Source organism: Orbicella franksi, chromosome 15 (genome assembly GCF_964199315.1).
Source record: "Orbicella franksi chromosome 15, jaOrbFran1.1, whole genome shotgun sequence".
NCBI classification, from domain to species: domain Eukaryota; kingdom Metazoa; phylum Cnidaria; class Anthozoa; order Scleractinia; family Merulinidae; genus Orbicella; species Orbicella franksi.
The window spans coordinates 5,477,201-5,501,653 of NC_138159.1; the positions used below are offsets into that span (position 1 = coordinate 5,477,201).

The following is a 24,453-nucleotide window of genomic DNA, read 5'->3' on the forward strand; positions in this document are numbered from 1 at the left end:
TCAGAATCTCGTTATCATTTAAATATGTAACGGCGCATGGGTGGTCAAATTGTCCAGCATTTCCTCCTTGGCTGCCAATTTTTCTTTCACAGTTGCCTTCTTTATCGAAGATATAAACACAGTGTCCTTCATAATCTGATATAACAATGTTCCCTGTCGTATTTACAGCAATTCCACGTAGATCGTGAAGCTCATCTGCTTGAAATAACTTCAAGTTCAACTCACCGACTACAGCAAGTTCACGTTCTTTTACTTGCGTAGTAAAAGGGCAGTTCGGAAGTTTATCGTTGTTGATCTTCACTTCAATGTTATAGGCGCCCGGCACTTCTGGTGTAAAATTCACCTTGAATTTACCATTTTCAGCCTTTTTACTAACAATCACATTTGTGACTTCTTCAGTTGGTTCAATGACTACTTTAATTTGAGTTTTGAGATCAGGGTAGTTACTTATCTCTCCCTCAGGTGTTCTGAGACATAATATCAATTCTGCTGCTACACCAGCCTGAAGAATTTGATCCAGTCCTTCCAGAGTGCATTGACTTACATCAACTCCCTCGGTTGCGATATCGCCCAGTCTCAGGCCCTCCACAGAAGCCGCGGTAAATTTGATGAATGAGGTCTCGTGGTGCTTTGGCATTTCAATGTCACGAAGCTCTTGAAATCTGCGTTTGAGTGTTTCCTTGCTTTGCATGATATCTGAGCTCGAGCTTCTCTGAACCAGATTTTGTGTAAACTCAACCGCTTGGATCATTTGTTTAAGCAGTGATTCCGCTTTCTCCTTAGCCGAGTTAATTTTCTGGAGTCTTGTGATGCGTGTTGTCTCGACGGATTCAATCGCCTCTCGCTCGCGCTCTCGAATCTTTGTGATTATTGTCTCGGCTGACTGCGAGATTCCACGTTTAGCGACTGCGACATTGGTTTCCAGCTTGGAAATTGTTTCCTCAAATTTTCGAATGACATCCTTCAAGGCTTTCTCGTTTTTTCTAGTCGCTGCAGCTTCTGCCGTGATATTTTCTTTCTCGTTGTCAGCCGCTTTGTCGAGTAAAATAACTTTGTGGTTTTGGTGGTCTGTGAATATGCAAACATGACAGACACAAGATTGACAAGGAACGCAGAAAAATCTTGTGATCTCTCGCTCATGGTATTGTTGGGAACAAAAGGGCTGTCGCTTCAACAAGGCTTGGTAGTCTTGAGTTTGAAATTCTTTGACGGCCATGACTTTATGTCCCTCGAATGCAGCCCGCATAACTTCATGAGCGCTTAAACAGTCGGAGCACATAAATCTTGCGCAATCAAAGCAATAGTGAACATCGGAGCTTCTTTTCTTACAGTTGCCACAAGTTATGCTACTTCCATCGCCACTCTGTCGGACAGCAAGGAGACTCAACAAACTGTTGTGGAAAAAACTTGTCGGCAAAGTGCCGAAACGATTTCCTTCGGGCAGATCGATTTGGGCTTGGCACTCTGGACAACGGAACTTTCCTTGTCTGTGGCTGGCTCTTGCATGATTCTCCAAACACTGACAGCAAAACGTGTGAAGACATGATATAGTTTTGGGTTGGTTGTAGGTATCGAGACAAATCGAGCATTCAAGATGTTTCTTGAGGTTTTTCAAGAGTGACTCCATGGTAAACGATTCCTAAAAAGATTGCTCGTGAAACACACACCCTGTTTATTGCGGGCTGAAGAAGAGCCCGCAACCTAGTTTGCACGCCATATCTCGATTTTGGAGGAAATTTGTTCTGACAAAATCGATCGATAAATCCTCGTAAACCAATCAGAATCCATTTTTACACGAACAAGAATATTTTGAAAGATGGCCGCCGAGACGGCCACTGTGCTAGATCTTCAAAGCCACAGTTTTGCATCATTGAAGTGTTAATGTACATTTAAAAGATTGAAAATGGAAAGAAAAAGTTTTAAAGAATACTCAGTTCTCGCTATGATATCAAAAGAAGAGCAGCAACCGATGAGAGGTTGTTTGGACGATTCGATGCAAACCGACAGTGGAACCGAAGTAGACGCAGATTATTAACTTCGGGATAACTATTATCCTCAAATCTACCATGTTCATTTCACGTGAATACTCGACAGATATGGCAAATATCGGTCTTTGGCTGTCTTCACGTGAACATCCGAAGACATGTGCAACAGTAATATTACTGGATTCGCAAGCGCAAGAAGTGGATTTAGCTCAACTCGCAGCAGCCTTGTGGCAGCCTTACTCGGTAAGTTTTTCCGTTGTTTTATATTTGTACCTACATTTTGCCACAGAATAAGATATTAGACATTCTTTTGCATTTTGGAGGACCTATTTAAGCAGTGCTGGCATGTTTGGCTCTATAAATTGGATTCAGAGCAGCCTTCCAATCGATCGACTCGCACGCCGCAGCATGTGGAGACTTCAGGAATGCTTTGCAGTGATTAGTGAACCATTTCTTGGCTTGATAAGAGGGAATCACATTTTTCGACAGCAACAACTTGCTGGCCCAGTTTGGCCTACCATTGAATCAAGCAGGGGCACCGTTTTGCCGAACTTACATGTAGACCCAGTTTGGTCGCATAAAATCGCTCAAATTATGCTTCAGCCTAAACTCAAACTATAACGGAAAAATAATACCAGTAACCCTATCAAATATATTTTTTTAAAAACTATATTACAGAAAAATTCCCCACCAAATGAGTATATCATTTTAAAATGAATATACTTGAGACCCTTGGGAAGTACATGCTCTTTCATTCTCCCTTCCTCTCTAGTAGTTGTAATCCAATATATGATACTATACTCATCAATATTATTTACTCTCCAGATACCGATCCTGGCTATATTCACAAACTATCACCACTAAAGAAGGCAAAATCAGGAAATGAATATTCTACCTTTGACCTTCAAACATCCAGTTCTAAATTTACAAAAGTAGTTGGCTTCGATCGTAAAAATCATCAGCAGGCACTTCTGTTTCAGAACACTGGTACACCAATTCGAGTAATAAATGCAAACGAAAAGGATAACAACATATTTGTTAACAACCACTCAACTATTGTCAAGGCTAATTCTGGTGATATTCACTTCGAAAGCACACAACCATCAACTAATGTGCCAAGGAACTCCAGCCTGCCACATGGTAATGCTATTCAAATCTCACTCAGTCAGGTTAACTCGTTAACCAGAAATCAGAGAGTGAATGTTAGAGGAACAATCACAATGGGAGATGCTAAACCAAAAGAAGTAACAAAGAGAAATGGAAACTCAGGCCTTGTTAAAGAGGACTGTGTCATTGAGGACCAAACTGGTCATACAACAATCCACTTGTGGGATGACATGATTGAAAAGTGCAAAAACTCAAACAGTTATGAGATCACAGATCTAAGCGTTAAGAACTACAATGGGCACACACATCTTGGTTCAACAAGTGACACAACAATCAAAGAAATCAGCATGCGTCTCGACAACCCTAAAGGACCACAGCTGGTTACCAATATCCAGAAAACAGTAACAATACAGGAATTCATATTTACAGATAAAGTGAGTGTTTTCATGACCTGCCAAATCAACAGTTGTAAAAAGAAGATGCCATATGTAATTGAATCTCCTGTCTTCACATGCCCAAGTTGTGGCACATGCCAGAAAGTCAAAGGGGTAAGAAAGGGTGCAACTGCTTGGTTATGTGCTGAGATCGGAGGCAAACAAGTGTGGCTTACAGCCTTCACTGATGTGATGGAGAATTTACTAGCCAAAGTAAACTTATCAATTCATGACACTTCAGATAAAATCAAAGAAGCCCTACTGACAGTGGAAAATATAACATTAGTTATTGATTCTGTGTCAAACTTCATCCTAGAAGTTAAAGAAAATGATGCATGAATTATTTGTTTCAGACAATATTGTGTTAACTTATGTTCTCTTCCTTAAGTATCCTTTAGACATTCAAAGCAAAAGGAAATTGTTATGGTTGATAACCAAAATAAACATTCTTAAATGACAATGCAAATGTAACATTAGTTATTGATTCTGTGTAAAGCTTGGAAGTTAAAGAAAATGATGCATGAATTATTTACATTAGCAGAAAATATTGTGTTGACTTATGTTCTGTTGCATAAGTATCCTTAAGACACTCAAAGCAAAAGAAAATTATTATGGTTGATAAGAAAATAACCACACTATAATGGCAATGGAAAATATAACATCACTTATTGATTCTGTAAAACGTCATCTTCGGAGTTAAAGGAAATGATGCATGAATTATTTGCCTTAGAAAACATTAGATATATATATATAGTGTTCACTTATGTTATGTTGCATTAGTATCCTTTAGACATTCAAAGCAAACGGATATAGTTATGGTTCATTTAAGAAAAAAAGAACATCCTAAAATGACAGTGAAAAAACTGTGTAAAAGTTTATCTTAAAAGTTAAGAAGTTGATGCATGAATTATTTGCATTAGAAGACACTATTGTGTTGATTTATGTTCTCTTGCATTGCTACAAATCAGAAATTAAAGATAAAAAGAAATTGTTACGATTGGTAAGAAACAAAAATATTCTACATTGTAAACGGAAAATATAACATTAATTTGAGATCTCTAGTAAAACTTCATTTTGGAGGTTAAAATTCTTTTGATTTCTTTGCTAAAAACATGTTACTTTTAAAGTAAAGTAACAGAGTTGAAATTCTCCATGAAAAATTCCTGAGTTTTTGTTCAAATAAAAATGTTTTGTTATTATGTTTGATCTATTGATGACTCCTCTAAGTTACCCTACAGACACTAATTTCATTACTAAAAGCTTTCCCAGTATCTTTAAGCTCACCAGGCCTTTAATCCCAGTTCCTCAATTGATTTTCAGTCAAAACTGCGCAGTCTCGGTTCTAAATGTTTACAAAGACACGCAGACGAACATTTGCTCGCTAAAATAACAATTTAGGGAAAAACTACTAAAAACTACTAAAAACTACTTTTTCCAAAGATACCTATATGGAAATGAAATAATACACAGATTCGTTCTTTTTAAGATAACTATAACTACCCAAAGTAATAAACCCATTTCAGTACCCAACAAAAGTTTTCTTGGAAATCCCTCCACTCAAAAGTGTTCTAGCCCGCACTTCCTAACCGTTGGTTACTTCTAGTAATAGAAGTAAAAAGCAGATTTTATTTCGTCTTTGTTCAAGTGACCTTTCTAACCTGGAGCGGAGTTAGTTACGAAAGTCCAATACTGATTGGTTGTCAATCACGTGAACTGTTTTTCTTGTGGAGTTGTTTTGACATTATGTCTATTAGGAATTGCGTGATGCATGAAAAATGTGGACTCAATCCTGAGGTGGGTACTCGTGTAGGTTTAGGGTGGGGTTACGTCCCTTCTAGATCTCCAAAAATACCTTGAAAATGATACCCCTTTTTGGTCACCTAAAAATTTGATTTTGTGAAACAAATTTTCTGCGAATAGTAAAATTTAAAATCACTGCTGACCATGGGAAGTTTTCTTTCGTTTCATTATTCCCTTTCTAGGAAACTTTTCAAATATGGATACCACGTTCTAAGATAGGAGTTCCAAGATTACGAACCGTTCGGAGGCACATATTCTTAAAAGATTTTTGGGGGAGTATTCCCCCCCCCCCGGCAAACTCTTCAATAACTGGAGGTTTATTAGAATCTGAAGTGATCATGAAGATGAAGATACGTGTGGCTAAAGAAATTAGAACGAGAAATTATTCTTTGCTGAACACTTTTGCAGCAATTTTTTTTGGCGTGTGTTTGTGATTCCGGGAAATCGACCCGGAAAATACCACACACGCTGTTAGAGCTATTGTCTGTGATTCCGAGAAAAGCAGATTTAATTTCGTCTTTAAAGCTGACCTTTCAGTTCGTGAAGCAGAAATAATTTGAAAACCCTATCACGCAAGAAGTTTTTTGTACGGGAATGCTAATATCCGCAGGAATTGTGTCTTAAACAAGGAATAGTTGTCACAAAAAGTACGTCTTGTACTGAATGTCTTGTGTAGTAAACGCATGCGATAGCGTGAGTATTGTGTTGATGATATCGTGAGTAAGATGATGTCACAAGGTGAGTTCGCATGAACTGACACTGTACAACAGCTGATTGTGTTTTTAACATCACAGTCATGCTATCCTGTTTCCCAACACAAGTAGCTTAATGTTGTTCGGGTTGTTTTGGTTTTGCGTGTAAGATTTCTTATATTATTAAAATGTGTCAATTGCATTTTGTGCTAATTTGCCCTGCCATTAAACAACCAGAAAACACAAACCATGTACATGAAGAATAATGAATGCGCCGCGGGCAATCAGCACTGTTTATGATAAAGCAAATAAACATGAGATACAAAGTGTAAGTACAGCTATAGTCAGAACGAACGAAAACACTCCCCGGGGCTGGATACCCCAACTCATGCAATAAATTAAACTTGATTGTAAGTAAAACCAATTAAGCAAACGCGCTCGCAGCAGGAACAACGGGGAAAAATCTCGGCCCTATGGACAGCACTTCCCGACCTGCCGGGCTCGACCAGCACATGAAACGAAAAGGCTAAAGGCCTAGAAGCCCTAAACCGAAAAATAGCTAGATATTCATAGCGCGCGTAATCTCGACAGGATTCTCAGGAACAGCCTCAAGGTACCAAAACGTAGACTCAGGATTCTTCCAAAGGACGTGTCGGTCAGTTACAGGAGGGAGGGGGTGACTCTATCGTTTTCCGGTATTGATTCGTGACCGACTCATCTCTGCCAGTGTGACGTCACATAGCAACGAATGAGCACTTCGAGTAGCCTATTCAGATTATGCCATTGAAGAAGGACAACAGAGGTTAAGAAAGACCTCCTGGTCAGTTAGACGGTAACATCTTTAACCCTAAGTACGAAAAACACCAGCATATCCAACCAAAAGGATAAACAAAAAATGAATGTCCGCTAGGGAATCGGAAGTAGTGTTCAAACATAAAGCAATATCGGCAATCACATGGTGAGACAACGGCTACTTGGGCTGCACGGGTATCATCTTCCTCCGCGTGCCCTCCACCACGCCCCTCTCCAGCGGATGTCCTGTTGGAGGCTCCACCCCAGCTAAACGATGACCCCAGCGGATACTATCCGAAGCAGACGCAATAACAGAAATAGAATTGCCCTCGCGGACTGCGCGGTCGACAAGCTCCGTCAAATAAAGAACAACTTGCAGTGGAAATGCCGGAAGCACAGGAACACCAAGCTTAGAACGATCCCAAGCCTTCCATCTCCGCCAACCGCGCTGCTAACACAGTCCAGAAGTACAGTTGCTGGTTTCCAACAAAAGGTCAATCAAGCGTGGAACCAAGGGCTAAAGCAATGGGTCATGGAAATTCGCCGCGAACTCTCCGACCTGCAAAAGATCTAACCAGAGAAAAAGAAAATCAAAACAAACTCTGAAACAGAAAAACACTAACAAGAACACACGGCCTGGAAACCGCAGTGCATTACAACACTGCACACAGGCTCGTCGTAAAAGCGTTTATACCTACAGGTACCACTAACACATGACAACAAACACCTGGCGGCGAAACAAACAGAAACATATAAATCCTGCACGAAAATGGCAGCTAAAACACTGGCTACACTCCAGCACCACGGCCTAACTGCCGGTACACCAACTAAACGCGGCCATGTAGCCCTAGGTGGCTGCAAAGCACACCGCCCGGTAACCACAGCAAAAAACACAAGCTGTACACGGGCTAGATACAAGAACATAGTGTAACACAACAAACAGGCGTTCCTAACCTGAAATGTACGCGTAAAGCCAGCATGGCGAACTTCGGACAACCAAAGAAAACAGACGGTTTGCTTCGGTGAAACAGCTTCTGGCCCGGCCCGGAAATAATCAAAGCAGACCTCTATGGCAAGGAAACAACGTCCACAACAAAAGAAGCAAGAGGCAAGAACATTAGGATTGCTTTAAGTTCAACTTAATAAATTGACGTTAGTTTTTTATGCGTCTGTCCTCTTATTGATGATAAATTGTGTCATAACATGGTCAAAGTGGCTGTGGAACTACGAGCCGCAGGCGAGTGGTTCCGCAGTAAACTTTCACAATGTTATGATGAAATTTATTATCAATAAGAGGACAGACGCATAAAAACCTCACGTCAATTTGTTTTTTACAATAACAAGACCCCGAAATGGTCAAATGCCGGGAATAAATGAGGGGAAAAGACGCCGTAAACTTGCGGTAAACAAAGATAAGTGAATTTTATTCAAAATGACGCGAACATTGTCAATAGCTTTATTCGCTTTTTTGATTGGCCATAAGACCTCACTGGTTAAAATAAAACCTCCATAAAACCTCATTGGTTAAAAAGTTGAGAGTTTGACAACTGAAAATTGAACTTGAAAGCTTGCATATATTAAAATTTTATCCGTCTGTATTCTTATTGATGATAAAAATGAGCCAATCAGCGCGCGAGAAATTAGACAGTTATTGTAAAAATGTCCCTTGCCGGCAGGAGTGTACTAAGTTAAAAACAATTTGAATGAATGACGGTAATGTGTCGTTCACCTTAACTGTTAAAATTCCACTCATATAACATTTCCATTCCAGGGCGGGATTTATTATTTGAGCACGTCAAAAGGTGCGAGCTTGCCTTCAGCACTGATGGAACGAACTTTAAGAACTGCGAGGAGAACGGAAAATCGAAGGTAAGAAGCTCCCGGCATGATAAATTATGTAGATAGAATCTCAGAAAACCAATTGCAAACATAATGGCTTGATTTTGTTGACTGGTTGTCTAAAAATTAAAGGTGTCCATTAAGAATAGACCATTTTCGTATTCTCGGTATTGGACTGGAACTAGCTTGCAACCGAGGCTAATGCGGAGGAATATCATTAATAAGAGATTGATGTCATTTGCATATGAAACGACTTCTCGCATTAGCGTGAGTTGTAATTTAGTTCCAGTCCAATAACGAGAATACGAAAATGGTCTATTGAGAATGGCAAACGACGGTGAGGAAGGAAGTGGGTTACATTTGTCTGAAGGAAGGCTTTAAATGTTCTTAGGATTGTTTGGAATGATTTTCAAATCCATTTGCAAATGTTTTATTCCTACATGGCCATGGGAGTCGTGGAAAGTTTTCCATTGTAACTGCAAAGTTAGTCCTTGATATCACGAATGGTTAGCCTCTAAAGAGCGTAAAAGCCAAACATTTTTACTGAGTTGTCGTGGGAAACGCGAAGAGAAAGTTATGCCCTTTCAAGCATCTTCACACACACAGCTTTCATTCTGTATGTTTTTTTTCTCCACTGATTCACATTTTAATTCTTGTTCCCTTCTCAGGTGTTCGACGGTAATTGCGAAAACTTCACACCGGTTCTAAACAGGTTTAGTCCTGTTAAATCTAGTTATGTCAAGGTTCTTCCTCATGACAGTCCGTCAACAGCGAACGTTGGCCAAATGCTGTCATACCCTACACGTTTAACTGCTCCATCGGTAAGTTGATCACACGCCTTGATGAAAAGAGATATTGACTGACTTTATTATGCATCTGATGTATGCGGCAAAAATCAGATAATACAAACGTTTGTGTGCAGAGGACGATATGGTTCACGAAAAACTAAGCCATTGTTTCTCCGCCAGATCTCTTGTTATATGGAGATTTGCGTACGAGAAATCACTTGCTTAAATAAAAGAATTTAAAATCCATGGCAACTACTGCTGAAATAGGGAATGGTCGACACTGTTCAATGTTTTTTCCTTTGGTTGTAACTTTGTTCTCTTAACCAAGTGGTTATTTTAATTCAAAGTTAAGACTGAGGGTTAAATTCGAACCATCAACCCACGAAGAGTGTTGCGTAAAACTGGAGCAAAGATTCTGAGCTCCTTTGTGACGTCTTTTCGATATCTTTGTTAGGAAACATGGAAAGTGCTGTTCGTTCTGTGCTGAATGCCATGAAACAGTGAGAAAGGAAAACTCGTCTGCGATTTGTGCCCAGAGCCAATGAAAAAGCTTACTTGGAGTTCCTTAAGGACCAAGGGTAAGATACTGAGGAAATATATATTTTATCAACCGAGTGCGAGGGCCATACACGGGGAATATCGTCCCGCGAGGTCTTCACAGTGCGGAACGACCGCAGCGAGGTCGTGCAAAGTAGACCAAGGCTCGATATTGACCAATTACGGTCTCAAGCAAGGTTGGTCAATAACAGATTTACTGCACGGTTAAAAATGTTTTTTTTTTTTAATCAAAGAATCTCGCGATCACCTTGAACGATACTGACTGGCAGTCAACTGAGCGGTTACTGACGCTTGGTGTTTTCAAAAAAAAAAGGGAAGAAAATGAAAAAGGGATCCTCTACCTGTTGTTAGTTCTTATAGAAAGGTGAGCCAGAGAACAACAAGAAAACCGCGCGGGATCATTAGGGACAGTGCTGGGTCCCAGTGGGAAGGTTGCTGGCGGAAAGTGCTTGGGAGATGATGGTTTTTCAGTTTTGCGCTTAATCCGCTGAGGAAATATGACTTTCACTTCGATTGTTTCTGTGGAACAAAAATGGATACTCTAGTGAAGTAGTTATAAGTGAGAAGGGTTTAATTTAACTCACAAAGTTTTACATCAGATTAAGCAACCAGAGCCATTTTAATAACACAAATCTCAATTTTAATCAATCAATGAATCAATGAATCAATGAATCAATGAATCAATCGTTCAAGCAATTGAGCAATCGAGCAACCGATCAATTGACCAACCAGTCAGTCAGTCATTCAGTCAGTCAGTCAGTCAGTCAGTCAGTCAGTCAGTCAGTCAGGCAGGCAGGCAGGCAGGCAGGCAGGCAGTCAGTCAGTCAGTGAAACAGTCAATCAATCAATCAATTCATGAATCAATCAGTTACGCAGTCAATCAATCAATTAATAAATTGATCAAGAACGTTATAACATGTAAATAGGACTAAATGGAAAAAAAATTAAGCTAGTGAAATAAAATTAAAACATCTCTTTAGGCAAAGATAGATCAAGTATATACATTTTCCGTGATAATATTCACCAGTAAATTGCTTAAAAGCGTTTTATCAATTGTAAAAAGCTCTTTTAAAAAGAGAAAAGCTAAAACAAAACTAAGCAAAAGCTCTACAATGATAAATCAAAAATTACAATGAAATCTAAATAGCTACAAAATCAAACTGATGATAACTGAATGATTTAAGTTCAATTATCCGTCTAAGATCTGGAAAGATATAAAAAACTAGTAGCATTACTGGCACTCGGCAGTAACTTGTTTAATAAGTTGCCGGAAACTGAATCAATCAATCAATCAATCAATCAATAAGCTAATCAATTTTGAAAAACAAAAGGAATAAATGTAAACAATGAAACCTAAAGACCTAATTATTTACAGTGAGATCAAAATACTGAAAAAGATATTTCAAGCAATATATAAAACGCCTGGCTTAAGTTCAATTATCTGTATAATATGCAATCAATATGTTACTACTTCTAGCTTTACTGGCATTCGCAAGTAAATAGTTCATAGCAATTTAAACATTTTAAGAAAGTTCTAATGTTCAAAAAAAAAAGAAAAATTAAAACAACACTGAAAAAATTTGCCACAAGAATAAATCTCAAATTACATTGAATTCTTAATAGTGACAAACTTATACTCATGATGAGTAAATGATTTAAGTTCAATTATTTGTGTAATATTTTATAAATATTTAACTACTTTAAGAATTACTGGCGTTCACCAGTAAATTACGAAAAGTCTTTTTGATAAGTATAAAACAGTTCCAACGTTTTAAGAAGCGCTTCAATAATAAAACACAAATTACAATAATATCAAAATAGCTACAAAATCACACTAACGATGACAAAATTATTTAAGGTGGCTCCATAGGGTAATCATTCATGGCGTTGCGCGCGCAAGTGTTTTTTGAATGTTGTTTTTGCACTCGCTTTCACACCCAGTCCTTTCAAACTTATTACATGTAATAAGGAATGATTAAATAGTGTTTTGCTATCATCTCTGTTAAAATTTTGGGCTTTAGTCTTGAATTATAAATGCCCAAACACATGTGTTTGTTACTGTTTGTGTGGCTTTATTTGTGATTTTCTTGAATTTTCTTCGGTGAAATCTTCCAAAATTTTTACAACACATCGCTTCCAGCAGGATATGAATTTTAAACACGAAAAAAGTGGGTTTGTAAAGGCAATTTGTTCGATAATTTCAAATTTATGTCTTTACCGCTGCAAAAAATCTGGTCTTGTAGATTTCCTGAAAAGCGAGCTCAGACTAAAGTAAAATATTTACTACCAATCTGCCAAATTTTACGGATTTTACCGACGGAAACGCGAGAAAATTCACTGTCAGTTTTGCTTTTTGTGCTCATGTTGACGTCAGAAAATATCCAAAAACACTGACGTTTTCCTTCGAGCGCGCGCAGATTACTTGAGCTTTCATCCTCAGCGCGCGTGCGATCGTAAAACTATAGGAAGCCACCTTTAGTTCAATTATCCGTCTAAGATTTGGCAAGATTTTTTTAAAAAAAGCAGCATTACTGGCACTCGCCAGTAACTTCTTCAATACGTTTCTGGAAACTGAAAAAAAAAAATTAAAAAAAAAAACACCCGGCAGCTTCGGCAGCTAGGAAGCCTTCCCCCCCCCCCCCCCCCCCCACTCCCTCGCTAGGTTTGTTTCGAAGAACAAACTATTTTCTCGTCACAAATGAAAAGCTAGGAACAAATTCGTTTCTTTTTTTCTTCTTGTTTTTCTTGTTTCTTTTTTTGAACAGAGGTAACGCATTTGGAAGAACAATCATGGACAAAACTACAAGCTTCGTCCCCGGGCTTCGTCATCCGTAATAAAATTGTAAAACAACAAAAGAATATTTTCACTCAAATTATTACACTTCCTCTTGCTTAGAGAAAGCACATAAATATGTCCTCGTACAATGTTTTGCCAGCCCGGTTTCATTGCAATAGCAAGATATTAGTATCTTGATTTGTGGAAACAAATGGAAGCGAGAAATACCAATTTAAATCTCAAACTTTAAATCAAGGGAAATCCTGTTGGTTTTTTCAGTGAAACCGAGATACAAGATCAGGAATAAAGAAAGTTTCCACCAGACTGGATGACTGGAAAGTTCATACCGCCCCAAAAATCAACGAAACATTACGGATATGAATGAAAATTGAGATATTTGAATGGAGATACTAAGAGATGCATCAGCCAGTTGTGCTATTGATATCAGAGAGAGCGGTTGGTTACAAACTACACGTACTGACAAATAAATTATCTACTTCAGTATGTAGACTTTCTTAGTTTTAAAGCTAGTCACGAGAATACGTCCATCTGGCGCTGTTGCTATTCCAACAGGATTTGGTAAATCAGTGATAGTTTTGCCTGTGAAGCGACCGTCTAAAGAAAACTGCTGAACTCGGTTACTGTAATAATCACATACAAGAAGATTATTGGAGCTGTCTACAAGCATATCATGGGGCGAGTTAAATTGTCCATCTTGATTTCCTTTTTTTCCAAACTTGTACAAGAAAGTTCCTGACTGATCGAAAACTTTAACACACTTGTTGCCTCCTTCAGCTACAAGAAACATGTTTTTGTAAGGAATGCAGCTTGTTGGATAACAGAGTTTCTCTGGGCCGCTGTCTCCAAACATGGTAATAGTCTCACCCTCTTGTGTCATGACCTGTATCCTATGATTGACCCACTCGGTTACAACAATGCGGCGTTGTTCATCCAGGCAAACATAAACCGGGTTGGAAAACTCTCCTTTTGCTGCGCCATATTTTCCAAAGGTTTTTACAACAGTTCCTGTCTGGACATCTACTTGTTGTATTCTATGATTCCCTTGATCCACAACCAGAATCTCGTTATCATTTAAATATGTAACGCCGCATGGGTGGTCAAATTGTCCAGCATTTCGTCCTTGGCTGCCAATTTTTCTTACACAGTTGCCTTCTTTATCGAAGATATAAACACACTGTCCTTTATAATCTGATATAGCAATGTTCCCTGTCGTATTTACAGCAATTCCACGTAGACTGTGAAGCTCATCTCCTTGAAATGACTTCAACTTCAACTTACTGACGACAGCAAGTTCACGTTCTTTTACTTGCGTAGTAAAAGGGCAGTTCGGAAGTTTATCGTTGTTGATCTTCACTTCAATGTTATAAGCGCCCGGCACTTTTGGTGTAAACTTCACCTTGAATTTATCATTTTCAGTCTTTTTGCTAACAATCACATTTGTGACGTCTTCAGTTGGTTCAATGACTACTATAATTTTAGTTTTGAGATCAGGCTGGTTACTTACCTCTCCCTCAGGTGTTCTGGGGCATAATATCAATTCTGCTGCTACACCAGCCTGAAGAATTTGATCCAGTCCTTCCAGAGTGCATTGACTTGCATCAACTCCCTCGGTTACGATATCGCCCAGTCTCAAACCCTCCACAGAAGCCGCGGTAAATTTGATGAATGAGGTCTCGTGGTGTTTTGGCATTTCAATGTCACGAAGCTCTTGAAATCTGTGTTTGAGTGTTTCCTTGCTTTGCATGATATCTGAGTTTGAGCTTCTCTGAACCAGATTTTGTGCAAACTCAACCGCTTGGATCATTTGTTTAAGCAGTGATTCCGCTTTCTCCTTAGCCGAGTTAATTTTCTGGAGTCTTGTGACGCATGTTGTCTCGACGGATTCAATCGCCTCTCGCTCGCGCTGTCGAATCTTTGTGATCATTGTCTCGGCTGATTGCGAGATTCCACGTTTAGCGATTGCGACATTGGTTTCCAGCTTGGAAATGGTTTCCTCAAATTTTCGAATCACATCTTTCAAGGCTGTCTCGTTTTGTCTAGTCGCTGCAGCTTCTGCCATGATATTGCCTTTCTCGTTGTCAGCCGCTTTGTCGAGTAAAATAACTTTGTGGTTTTGGTGGTCTGTGACTATGCAAGCATGACAGACACAAGATTGACAAGGAAGGCAGAAAAATCTTGTGATCTCTCGCTCGTGGTACTGTTGGGAGCAAAAGGGCTGTCGCTTCAACAAGGCTTCGTAGTCTTGAGTTTGAAATTCTTTGACGGGCATGACTTTATGTCCCTCGAATGCAGCCCGCATAACTTCATGCGCGCTTAAACAATCGGTGCACATAAATCTTGCGCAATCAAAGCAATAATGAACATCGGAGCTTGTTTTCTTACAGTTGCCACAAGTTATGCTACTTCCATCGCCACTCTGTCGGACAGCAAGGAGACTCAACAAACTGTTGTGGAAAAAACTGGTCGGCAAAGTGTCGAAACGATTTCCTTCGGGCAGATCGATTTGCGCTTGGCACTCTGGACAACGGAACTTTCCTTGTCTGTGGCTGGCTCTTGCATGATTCTCCAAACACTGACAGCAAAATGTGTGTAGACATGATATAGTTTTGGGTTGGTTGTAGGTATCGAGACAAATCGAGCATTCGAGATGTTTTTTGAGGTTTTTCAAGAGAGACTCCATAGTAAACGATTCCTAAAAGATTGCTTGTGAAACACACACCCTGTTTATAATAGAGGTATTGTTTGTGATTCCGAGAAAAGCAGATTTGATTTCGTCTATAATTATCTGACCTTTCTAACTTGAGCCGAGTTAATTACAAAAGTTCAATACGGATTGGTATTGAGTCACGTAAAACGTTTTTTTTTTTAAAGAGTTGTTTTGATTTTTTGTCAATCAGGAATTGTTCGATGCATGCAAAATATGGACACCCTACCGGGGATGGTATACAAGACAATCTGTGGGGGGTGGGGGGAGATGTCCTTTCTGGTCTTGAAATTTGAACCCGTTTTGGAAAGAAATACATTCAAAAAGATATCCTGTTTTAAACTTGGCAATTGTTAGTACATCGTTTTAGAATTTACTAAATTTCAATAACCCGTTCGAGGAAAGTTATTTCTTTATTGGTGATATGAGTCACCTAGCGAACGTATTTTGTTAAGCAAAGTCTGTAAATAATATGATGCTTTAAATTGTCCTGCGTTTGGAACAGTTATACCCCATTCTAGGAAATATTTCGACTATGGAATGGATACCCCTTTATTTATCAGGAGTTCCGAAATCATGACCCCACTGGGTGTCACATACCCGTAGAAGTACTTTGGTAGTACCCCCCACCCCTATTATACACTGCGGGAGCTGTAACTTTATTAGAGTGTCATGAAGAGGAGGACACGCGTGGCTGAAGACATTAGAACGAGCTAGCATTCTCGGCTGAACATTTGTGCAGCAAATTTCCGTGTTGATTGTTTAATATTTAGAGAATCTTGAACTTTTCAAAATGTTCTGGTTGCCTTTCGAAATCGCAAAGAGGCGCGAAGCGTGAAGTTATTAGCATAGCTTGTTTTCCCGAAAAGAAAATTTCGTGATTAATTAAAAGTTCTACCCACAGGCAACACTCAATCTCCTTTGTTTCGAGATCAACCTCCCACACAGACATTGTTTTTGCTCAACGCGCGAGGAAGATTCGTAGTTAGCCTGAACGAATAGACGGCAAATGTCTACAGTGGAGTTATTTTTGTCTTTTGAGTGATTAGTGATAAGATTGCAAGTTCCAGGTTTGGCTTTTTACTCGGGCTTCCGTCCCATAGGAAAGCCCGGGCTTATACATGTCGCAAATTGCTCTCTGACGTCTTTTGCGCGTGCGCAAGGTATGAGTATATAGCGCTCTTGCGCAAGGTGTATCGTTTATTCATTAACGCGTGTCAAAGACTAGGTGTAAACCGTAATGATTCGATCTAGCGCCATCCTTCCGATATAAAGCTCTGTCTAAAGCGAACTCATATAAACCCATTAGCGACATTACTAACAAAGACTGACTAGGGACAAAAAAGTACGGGGGGGGGGGGGTTGGCCGGAACATGTGAAAATGTGGTGGTTAGAAAACACATGACCCACCCCTTCCATTTGGTACAAAACTGATTGACCCAACCCCAACGGTTGCACATGTTCCCGCGCTTTACTGTGTTCACATATTTTCCCGCGCTTGACGGCTCGTCAGCTTCAAAGCTCAACCAATCGGTAACCTTTTCGCGCTTAGCACCATTCACACGTTTTCGCACGTTTGTCACGGGTAGCATGTTTTCTGACACCTGTGACTTGTTTTCCAGCTCCTTGCAGTGTTTGCTTGTCTCGTCTCGTAGACATCGGTTACACTTTTTCCTTGGATTGATTCCATGTTTCCGTGCGCTTGGCACAGGTTAAAAATTTTCCCTCGCTTGCAATAAATTTAATTTTCCCACGCCTGGCAATGGTTATACGTACGTTTCTTTTAAATTCCGATTTGTTTACTTTCTAGTTTGCCTCGTTTCTCCCACGTCTTTAGAATCTTCATGTTTTGCGGGCTTGTTGTATTTTAGGTCTCCGCTGTGTGGTCAAGTCAAGCCGATGTCCCAGCTACTGACTGTGACAATTCAGGTTGGGTGTTAAGAACTTGCCGTAAGAGCTGCAAGGCCAAATGTGACGCGGCACCCCTGAGACCTGAAGGTTTGTTATGCCAGTTGTCTTCGATAATGTTAAATAAGCTTAATATCTCATGACCAAATGGGAGGTCCAATTGAGATTATGTTTGGGTGGAGGTAAAGAAGTATGGGTTAAGGCAACGAGTTCCTATAGATTGCCTGAGAGTAGATTTCCGTCGGGCCTGGCTCAGTCTTTAGTCTTTGTGTGTTCAAAATCTCTATTCAGTGATATGATACTTCATTTGAGTTGGAGTGTTTTAACGATTACTACTTGTAAATTTTGGCTAGAAAAAAAAAAGAAAGAAAAAGAATAAAACAAAGCTGTGAACTACGACATCTTTATATGTTGCTGTCATTTTCCAGACAATTGTTCTTGTCCGTGCAAAACTCACGTTTATTTTAGACCCACCTCTCTAACATCCTTAAAAGTGGCTTACGAAGAGTTTATTTGATGTAGTTTTGAGGTCTTGTGACTAAATATAATAATTACTAAAACTGCTAGAATTAACTCATGCAGAAATAAGTAGCTTATATCTTATTTTGGTTCATTTTCAGTTTTTCGGCTCACCCACTCGATTAGCCCGAGCTATTTGTATGATCGAAACTCTATATAACCGCAGTTAGTTCCAGAGGTAAATCTAAAAACGTTGTTTTCAGGTTCCTGTGTTGATCCACTTGGTCGTGGTTGGGATAACCGACTCACTGACAGCGCATTCACTGCCTCTTCACAGCTGTCTCCTGGTAAGAAACGTTTGATTTACTTGGCAAGGGTGGATTTCACTGTGGAAAGTACGCAGTGAATTATGTGCAGTTACTTTGGCTTCGCGTTTGCTCTGGTCCATAATCGGTTCATGTAGCCAGCACCAGTTAGTAAGACAAAACTTCCTGTTTTTACACCAGTCTGAATCAGTAGAGCTCACAACTGTCTTCGCCTGTAACGATTTTGTTTTCTTTTTCAATCGGTGGTTGGTGGGCGTTGCCTATGTAACGCACGCCTCTATTTTGAGGATGATTATGATAACAAACGTATCGGCAGCTGGTGTGCAGTGGATAGAAGTCCACAGTGGCTGAGGATCGACTTGGGACAGACTAAGACCATCAGTGGAATCGCTACAGAAGGTTAGATAGCAAGGGAATTCAGTCACAAAATCAAAATATAGAATCTCATTACTGATCACCACACATTTCTTTAGTGTCAGTTATGAGAATTTGTTGTTACATCGAGACAATATCTGTTAGTTGACGATTTTCTATATTCTCATCACCCGTGTGCTTGGCAATGTACTAATACTGTAAACAGAGAGCGAAAGAGAGAAATCAGTTGTTGATCACTAGTGAACAGGACATTAGGATTGCTTTAAATCCAACATGTCTATTGCCGGCAGGAGTGTATTGAGTTAAGAACAATTTGAATGAGTAAGGGTAATGTGTCGTTCACCTTAGCTGTTAAAATTCCACTCATTATGACATCTCCATCTTAGGGCGGGGTGTATTCGTTGAGCACGTCAAAAAGTAGAGCTTGCCTTCAGGACTGATGGAACGAACTTTAAGAACTACGAGGAGAACGGAAAATCGAAGGTGAGAAGTAGAACTGAAATCCTATTTAGCTAGAATCACAGAAAACAAACAAGAATGGTTTGATCTGTAGACCGGTTAACGACAATTTACGAGAGTACGTTTTGAGAGGTGACTACAATAGGCTGAAGTGTTTAGGATTGTTTGGGATGACTCACAAATCAGTTTGCAAGCATTTTATTCCTACATGGGAGTCATGGAAAGTCTTAACCGGTGAAAGTAGTCCTTAATATCATGAATGGTTATCTACTAAAGTGCGAAAAGGCCTGAAAAATCTTAAGGTATTTATTGAAGAAAAAACGAGAAGAACAGAAAGTAACGAGGGCTTTTCTTAACATTAATTTTGCATAGAGCTTTGGTTTTGTCTGAGTTTTGTTTTTTTATGTCTGATTTACATTTTATTTCCAGGTGTTTGACGGTAGTTGCGACAACTTCACACCGGTTCTAAACAGGTTTAATCCTGTTAAAGCACGTTATGTCGAGGTTCTTCCTCATGACAGTCCGTCAACCTGGGTCTGCATAAAAATTGAACTGTACGGCTGTTATGCTTAAGGTAATTTTAAGTCGCTAGATTTGTAATCTAGTTATAGCTTATCAGTCAGTACTAGTCAGTAGTTATAAGTTAAGCACACATGGAACTAGGAGTGGAAGTTAAGTACAATATATGAAACCACCACCACCACCACCAACAACATCATCAACAGCAAAGGTTCGTGCTCTCCCAAAGTTTCACAAACATGTCCTTTGCCAAGGTTTCCTCAGTGAACAAATTCCCGGATAATTCCCGGCCAAGTCTTGAATTTTGTCGCTATTCTATTATTTTTCAGAGTTAACAAGAAAAACCCCGGCTCCGTTAAAGCAACTGATGAAAGAATGGGTCTTGTAAAATGAGATATGTTTACATTGGAATAGAAGTAGCTGAAATGCGAATATGGATGGTTTACCTGATTGTCTATTTAACATACCAGGGTTTTTGTACTTTTAAACCGTGAAATATCCTTGAGAACAAATTTACATGTTCGCGACCTTTCAACGCCAAGGGTATTTCCCGTTCTTAGCTCCTGAAAAGTTTATTTTCGCCCTGTTTTGCATAACGTTATCGAAATAAGTATCTTTTACCCTTAGAAATCAGTATTGCATTGAAAAGCTTTTTGCGGTGGGCATATTGTCTCGGGGAACGGAAGATGTTATCAAAAAGCGTTCTACTTTTCAGTAATAGTTCAGCTTATATTTGGAAGTGATATTGGGTACTTACCATTTACATGGGAAAACCGGAAATTGGAGTTGGAAAATCAAATGGTTCGCGTTATTCCGTTTGGGAAGCTTCAGAAGATATGGGCCGTGATTTGAGGTGATCCTTTAAGTCTCTCTAGCTGATGTGAATATACTTTATAGCGATTCCTTCATGGCATTCAATTGTTTAATGTTTATGCCTGAAATTTCCAACCGGATGGTTTTTGTAAATGGTAAGCACCCATTGTGTATCAAAACAATTCTGGTGCATGGGAGTACAGCGCATGGTCAGTAAAACGTCCTAAAGATAACAATATGAGGCAACAACACTTACAACATCAACAACAACAATCTTTATTTGTACTCTCTCTCTCTCTATTACGTCTACTAATCGCACAAAATATCGACAGCTATTATATTAGTAAAGCACATTATTATATGGTTGTGTTTCACAAGGACTGGAAACTACCGAACTCACGTATTTGATTGGCTGAAATCGATACTGAAAGCGGTCTAGATTTTCCCATCTAGACCGGCATTCAGACCGGTAATGTTTTGCGGTGAAAAAGTTTAAAAGTAAAATGCAAAGATATTGATTATTTTTTTCTAACAATATTTATCTATGGCAATGTCAAAAAGTCTGATAAGAAAAGAAAAGAAAAGCAAAGAGGACGAGCAGACTTGAACAGAATTAAGTTCAGCTCATCGCCCTTCGCAAGCAAAATGTCGGCTAGTATAAACCAGTTACATTAAACGAATTAAATTTCTCTGCAGGCAAAAACTAACGATAGATAAATCCGACGTTTCGGCGACATCTTGGCGCCATTGTCAAGGGAAACTAATTAAATATGCGATTTCAAGAGTAACTAAGAGTTCAGAGTTTCTAATTTGCATAAGTTAGACAAAGACTTTAGCGCGAACTGAGTCTGATTGTACATTTAAACACGGTCGTAATTGTTTAATGAGTAACATCTCATTAATGAGACAATCAAACTTGTTGTGGCATTTTTTCAACACGCTAAAACAATTGCGAAGGTCATCCGGAATCCTGCCTGCGTGTCTATTATCATAGTGATTGCGTACTGACGAGGTCTTGCTTCTATGTCCATCAACGCGTACGAACAGATGGCCACGGGTGTAACCGACATAACCAGCATCGCACTGGTCACACTTGAAGTTATACACAACGCATTGTTGATCAATGAGCTGAGGCTTAGGTTCGCTTGTCGGGAACTCCTGGGCAATCTTGCGGCTCGTAAACACCGGTTGAACACTGGTCTGCAGCTTCACACTGAGATCTTTCAACTGTGTCTTCACGATATTAGCAGACTCCTGGTCTTTAAAGGGTATGACAACCCGAGTAGTGTTTTCTGTCGTAGATCTGGACCGTAATGAGGACTGGTCAGCGACCTTTAAATTTAGGAAGGTTTTGACAGTGGAGTCAACAAGGTGCTTGGGATATTTCAGTTTAGAGAAAACAGACTTCAGTCGTTCGCACTCCTCAGTGAAGTAGGACCATGACGAAGACAGGCGATGTGCGCGATCGAGCATAGTTGTCAATAGTCCGCGCTTGTACCTATTATCGACATGACTGTGGTAATGGAGAAGCAGACCACTGTTTGTTGGCTTCACAAACACTTTAGTTAACCGCGCGGCCATGGGCCGAGCGCGGCTCTAGGTTTACCCGTGGTTTATTATTTTTTAACCGCGCGGCCATGGGCCGAGCGCGGTTCTAGGTTTACCCGTGGTTTATTTTTTTTGTTTTTTTTGTCGGTGACCAGACGCAGACCTCCGCTCGGCCAAACTTTGAGTCACGCAACGTGTGATGTTTTTCCGCCAGAAGCTGTTAAAACATAAATACACGGACAATTTTACGGATATTGTTTTCTTTTTTGTGGGTAAAATATATTTTCTTTTCGTTTTATCAAAGCGTTGGATTTAAAGGGAATAATAAATACGCTAAAAAAGGTATTACGTCAGCCATGGAATGCGCTGACGTTGCAGCTTTCACTTTCGCTACGTGACAAATACGATCGTGTTTACTTTGCAAGTTTATTTCGGCAGAAGCGACGGTCATTAATTTATTTGTAATTTTGTGAGTATTTCTTGTGGTTTTAGGCAAATGAAGTAAATCCTTTGACGGTTTCATCGCAGCCAGTTCATAGATCGGAAGGAAAATTAAATATTTGCAAGCCAAGCAACGAACTTGTCAGAACGTGCAAGGATTACGTCATTGGTAGGGAAATAACCACCGTACTAAAGAAAACCGTGGATAACGCAATTCTTGAATTATGTGACGTGTGTGACTTCTTTGCTAGCCCTTTACTCAAGGGAAAAAACAATTTAATTTAATCGTAATTTTTAAGAAAGAAAGCTGTTGTTAATAGTGTTCGTATCTTCATGCCCATACGTATCCCGAAGAAAGTTCCAGATTAAGACTATTACGTCATCGGAGATTTCACACCGGTTACGACTGATGGTGCAATAATACAGTTTGTGTTGATCAAGTAATGTGGTGTCTACAGTAATCAATGAATCATCAAGGATTGCTTTTGGAATGTACACTGCGTTGCGACTGTAGTGCTAAGAAAACAGTTAAATTTTAAAAGCGCGGTTATAAGATCTAACAGATCTTCTTGTTAACCGCGCGGCCATGGGCCGAGCGCGGTTCTAGGTTTACCCGTGGTTTATTAACCGCGCGGCCATGGGCCGAGCGCGGTTCTAGGTTTACCCGTGGTTTATTATTTTTTTTTTTGTCGGTGACCAGACGCAGACCTCAGCTCGGCCAAATTCCGAGTCACGCAACGTGTGATGTTTTTTCCGCCAGAAGCTGTTAAAACATTAATACACGGATAATTTTACGGATATTGTTTCCTTTGTTGTGGGTAAAATATATTTTCTTTTGGTTTTATCGAAGCGTTGGATTCAAAGGGATTAATAAATACGCTAAAAAAAGGTATTACGTCAGCCATGGAATGCGTTAACGTTGCAGCTTTCACTTTCGCTACGTGACTAATAAGATCGTGTTTACTGTGGAAGTTTATTTCGCCAGAAGCGACGGTCATTAATTTATTTGCAAGTTTGCGAGTATTTCTTGTGGTTTTAGGCAAATGAAGTAAATTCTTTGGCTCTTTCATCGCAGCGAGTTCATAGATCGGAAGGAAAATGAAATATTTGCAAGCCAAGCAAAGAACATGTCAGGACATGCAATGATTACGTCATTGGTGGGGAAATAACCACCGTACTAAAGATAGCCGTCGATAACGCAATTCTTGAATTATGTGACTCGTGTGACTTCTTTGCTAGCCCTTTACTCAAGGAAAATATTAAATTTAAACTTGACTTTTAAGAAAGAAAGCTGTTGTTAATACTGTTCGTATCTTCATGCCCATACATATCCCAAAGAAAGTTCCAGATTAACACTATTACGTCATCGGAGATTTCGCAACGGCTACGACTGATGGTGCAATAGTACAGTCTGTGTTGATCAAGTGATGTGTGTCTACAGTAATCAATGAATCATCAAGGATTACTTTCGAATGTACACTGCGTTGTAACTGTAGTGCTAAGAAAACAGTTAAATTTTAAAAGCGCGGTTTTAAGATCTAACAGATCTTGTTATTATTTTTTTTTTTGTCGGTGACCAGACGCAGACCTCCGCTCGGCCAAACTTTGAGTCATGCAACGTGTGATGTTTTTCCGCCAGAAGCTGTTAAAACATAAATACACGGACAATTTTACGGATATTGTTTTCTTTTTTGTGGGTAAAATATATTTTCTTTTCGTTTTATCAAAGCGTTGGATTTAAAGGGAATAATAAATACGCTGAAAAAAGGTATTACGTCAGCCATGGAATGCGCTGACGTTGCAGCTTTCACTTTCGCTACGTGACAAATAAGATCGTGTTTACTTTGCAAGTTTATTTCGGCGGAAGCGACGGTCATTAATTTATTTGTAATTTTGCGAGTATTTCTTGTGGTTTTAGGCAAATGAAGTAAATCCTTTGACTGTTTCATCGCAGCAAGTTCATAGATCGGAAGGAAAATTAAATATTTGCAAGCCAAGCAAAGAACTTGTCAGAACGTGCAAAGATTACGTCATTGATAGGGAAATAACCACCGTACTAAAGATAGCCGTAGATAACGCAATTCTTGAATTATGTGACGTGTGTGACTT

General features: G+C 39.5%; 3 protein-coding genes across 3 annotated transcripts in view; 1 reads left to right on the plus strand and 2 right to left on the minus strand.

Annotated features, from left to right (window-relative positions):
- The window catches only part of LOC145469717 (E3 ubiquitin-protein ligase TRIM45-like), a 3,638-nt gene extending 1,933 nt beyond the window's left edge, over positions 1–1,705 (minus strand). Inside the window, exon 1 of the mRNA XM_081453501.1 lies at positions 1–1,705. This exon is cut by the window's left edge and continues 1,933 nt beyond it. Coding sequence (XP_081309627.1) covers positions 1–1,627 — 1,627 coding nt within the window. The 5' untranslated portion in view covers positions 1,628–1,705.
- A 138-nt stretch (positions 1,706–1,843) lies between these two features.
- LOC145470143 (uncharacterized) lies at positions 1,844–4,342 on the plus strand. Its single transcript, XM_081453982.1, has 2 exons — positions 1,844–2,228; positions 2,811–4,342. The coding sequence occupies exons 1-2, from the start codon at positions 2,144–2,146 to the stop codon at positions 3,863–3,865; spliced, it is 1,140 nt and encodes a 379-aa protein (XP_081310108.1). The 5' UTR covers positions 1,844–2,143; the 3' UTR covers positions 3,866–4,342.
- An 8,299-nt stretch (positions 4,343–12,641) lies between these two features.
- Positions 12,642–15,474, minus strand: LOC145470223 (E3 ubiquitin-protein ligase TRIM45-like). Its single transcript, XM_081454053.1, has one exon. The coding sequence runs from the start codon at positions 15,470–15,472 to the stop codon at positions 13,265–13,267; it is 2,208 nt and encodes a 735-aa protein (XP_081310179.1). The 5' UTR covers positions 15,473–15,474; the 3' UTR covers positions 12,642–13,264.
- Between the last annotated feature and the right edge of the window lie 8,979 nt (positions 15,475–24,453).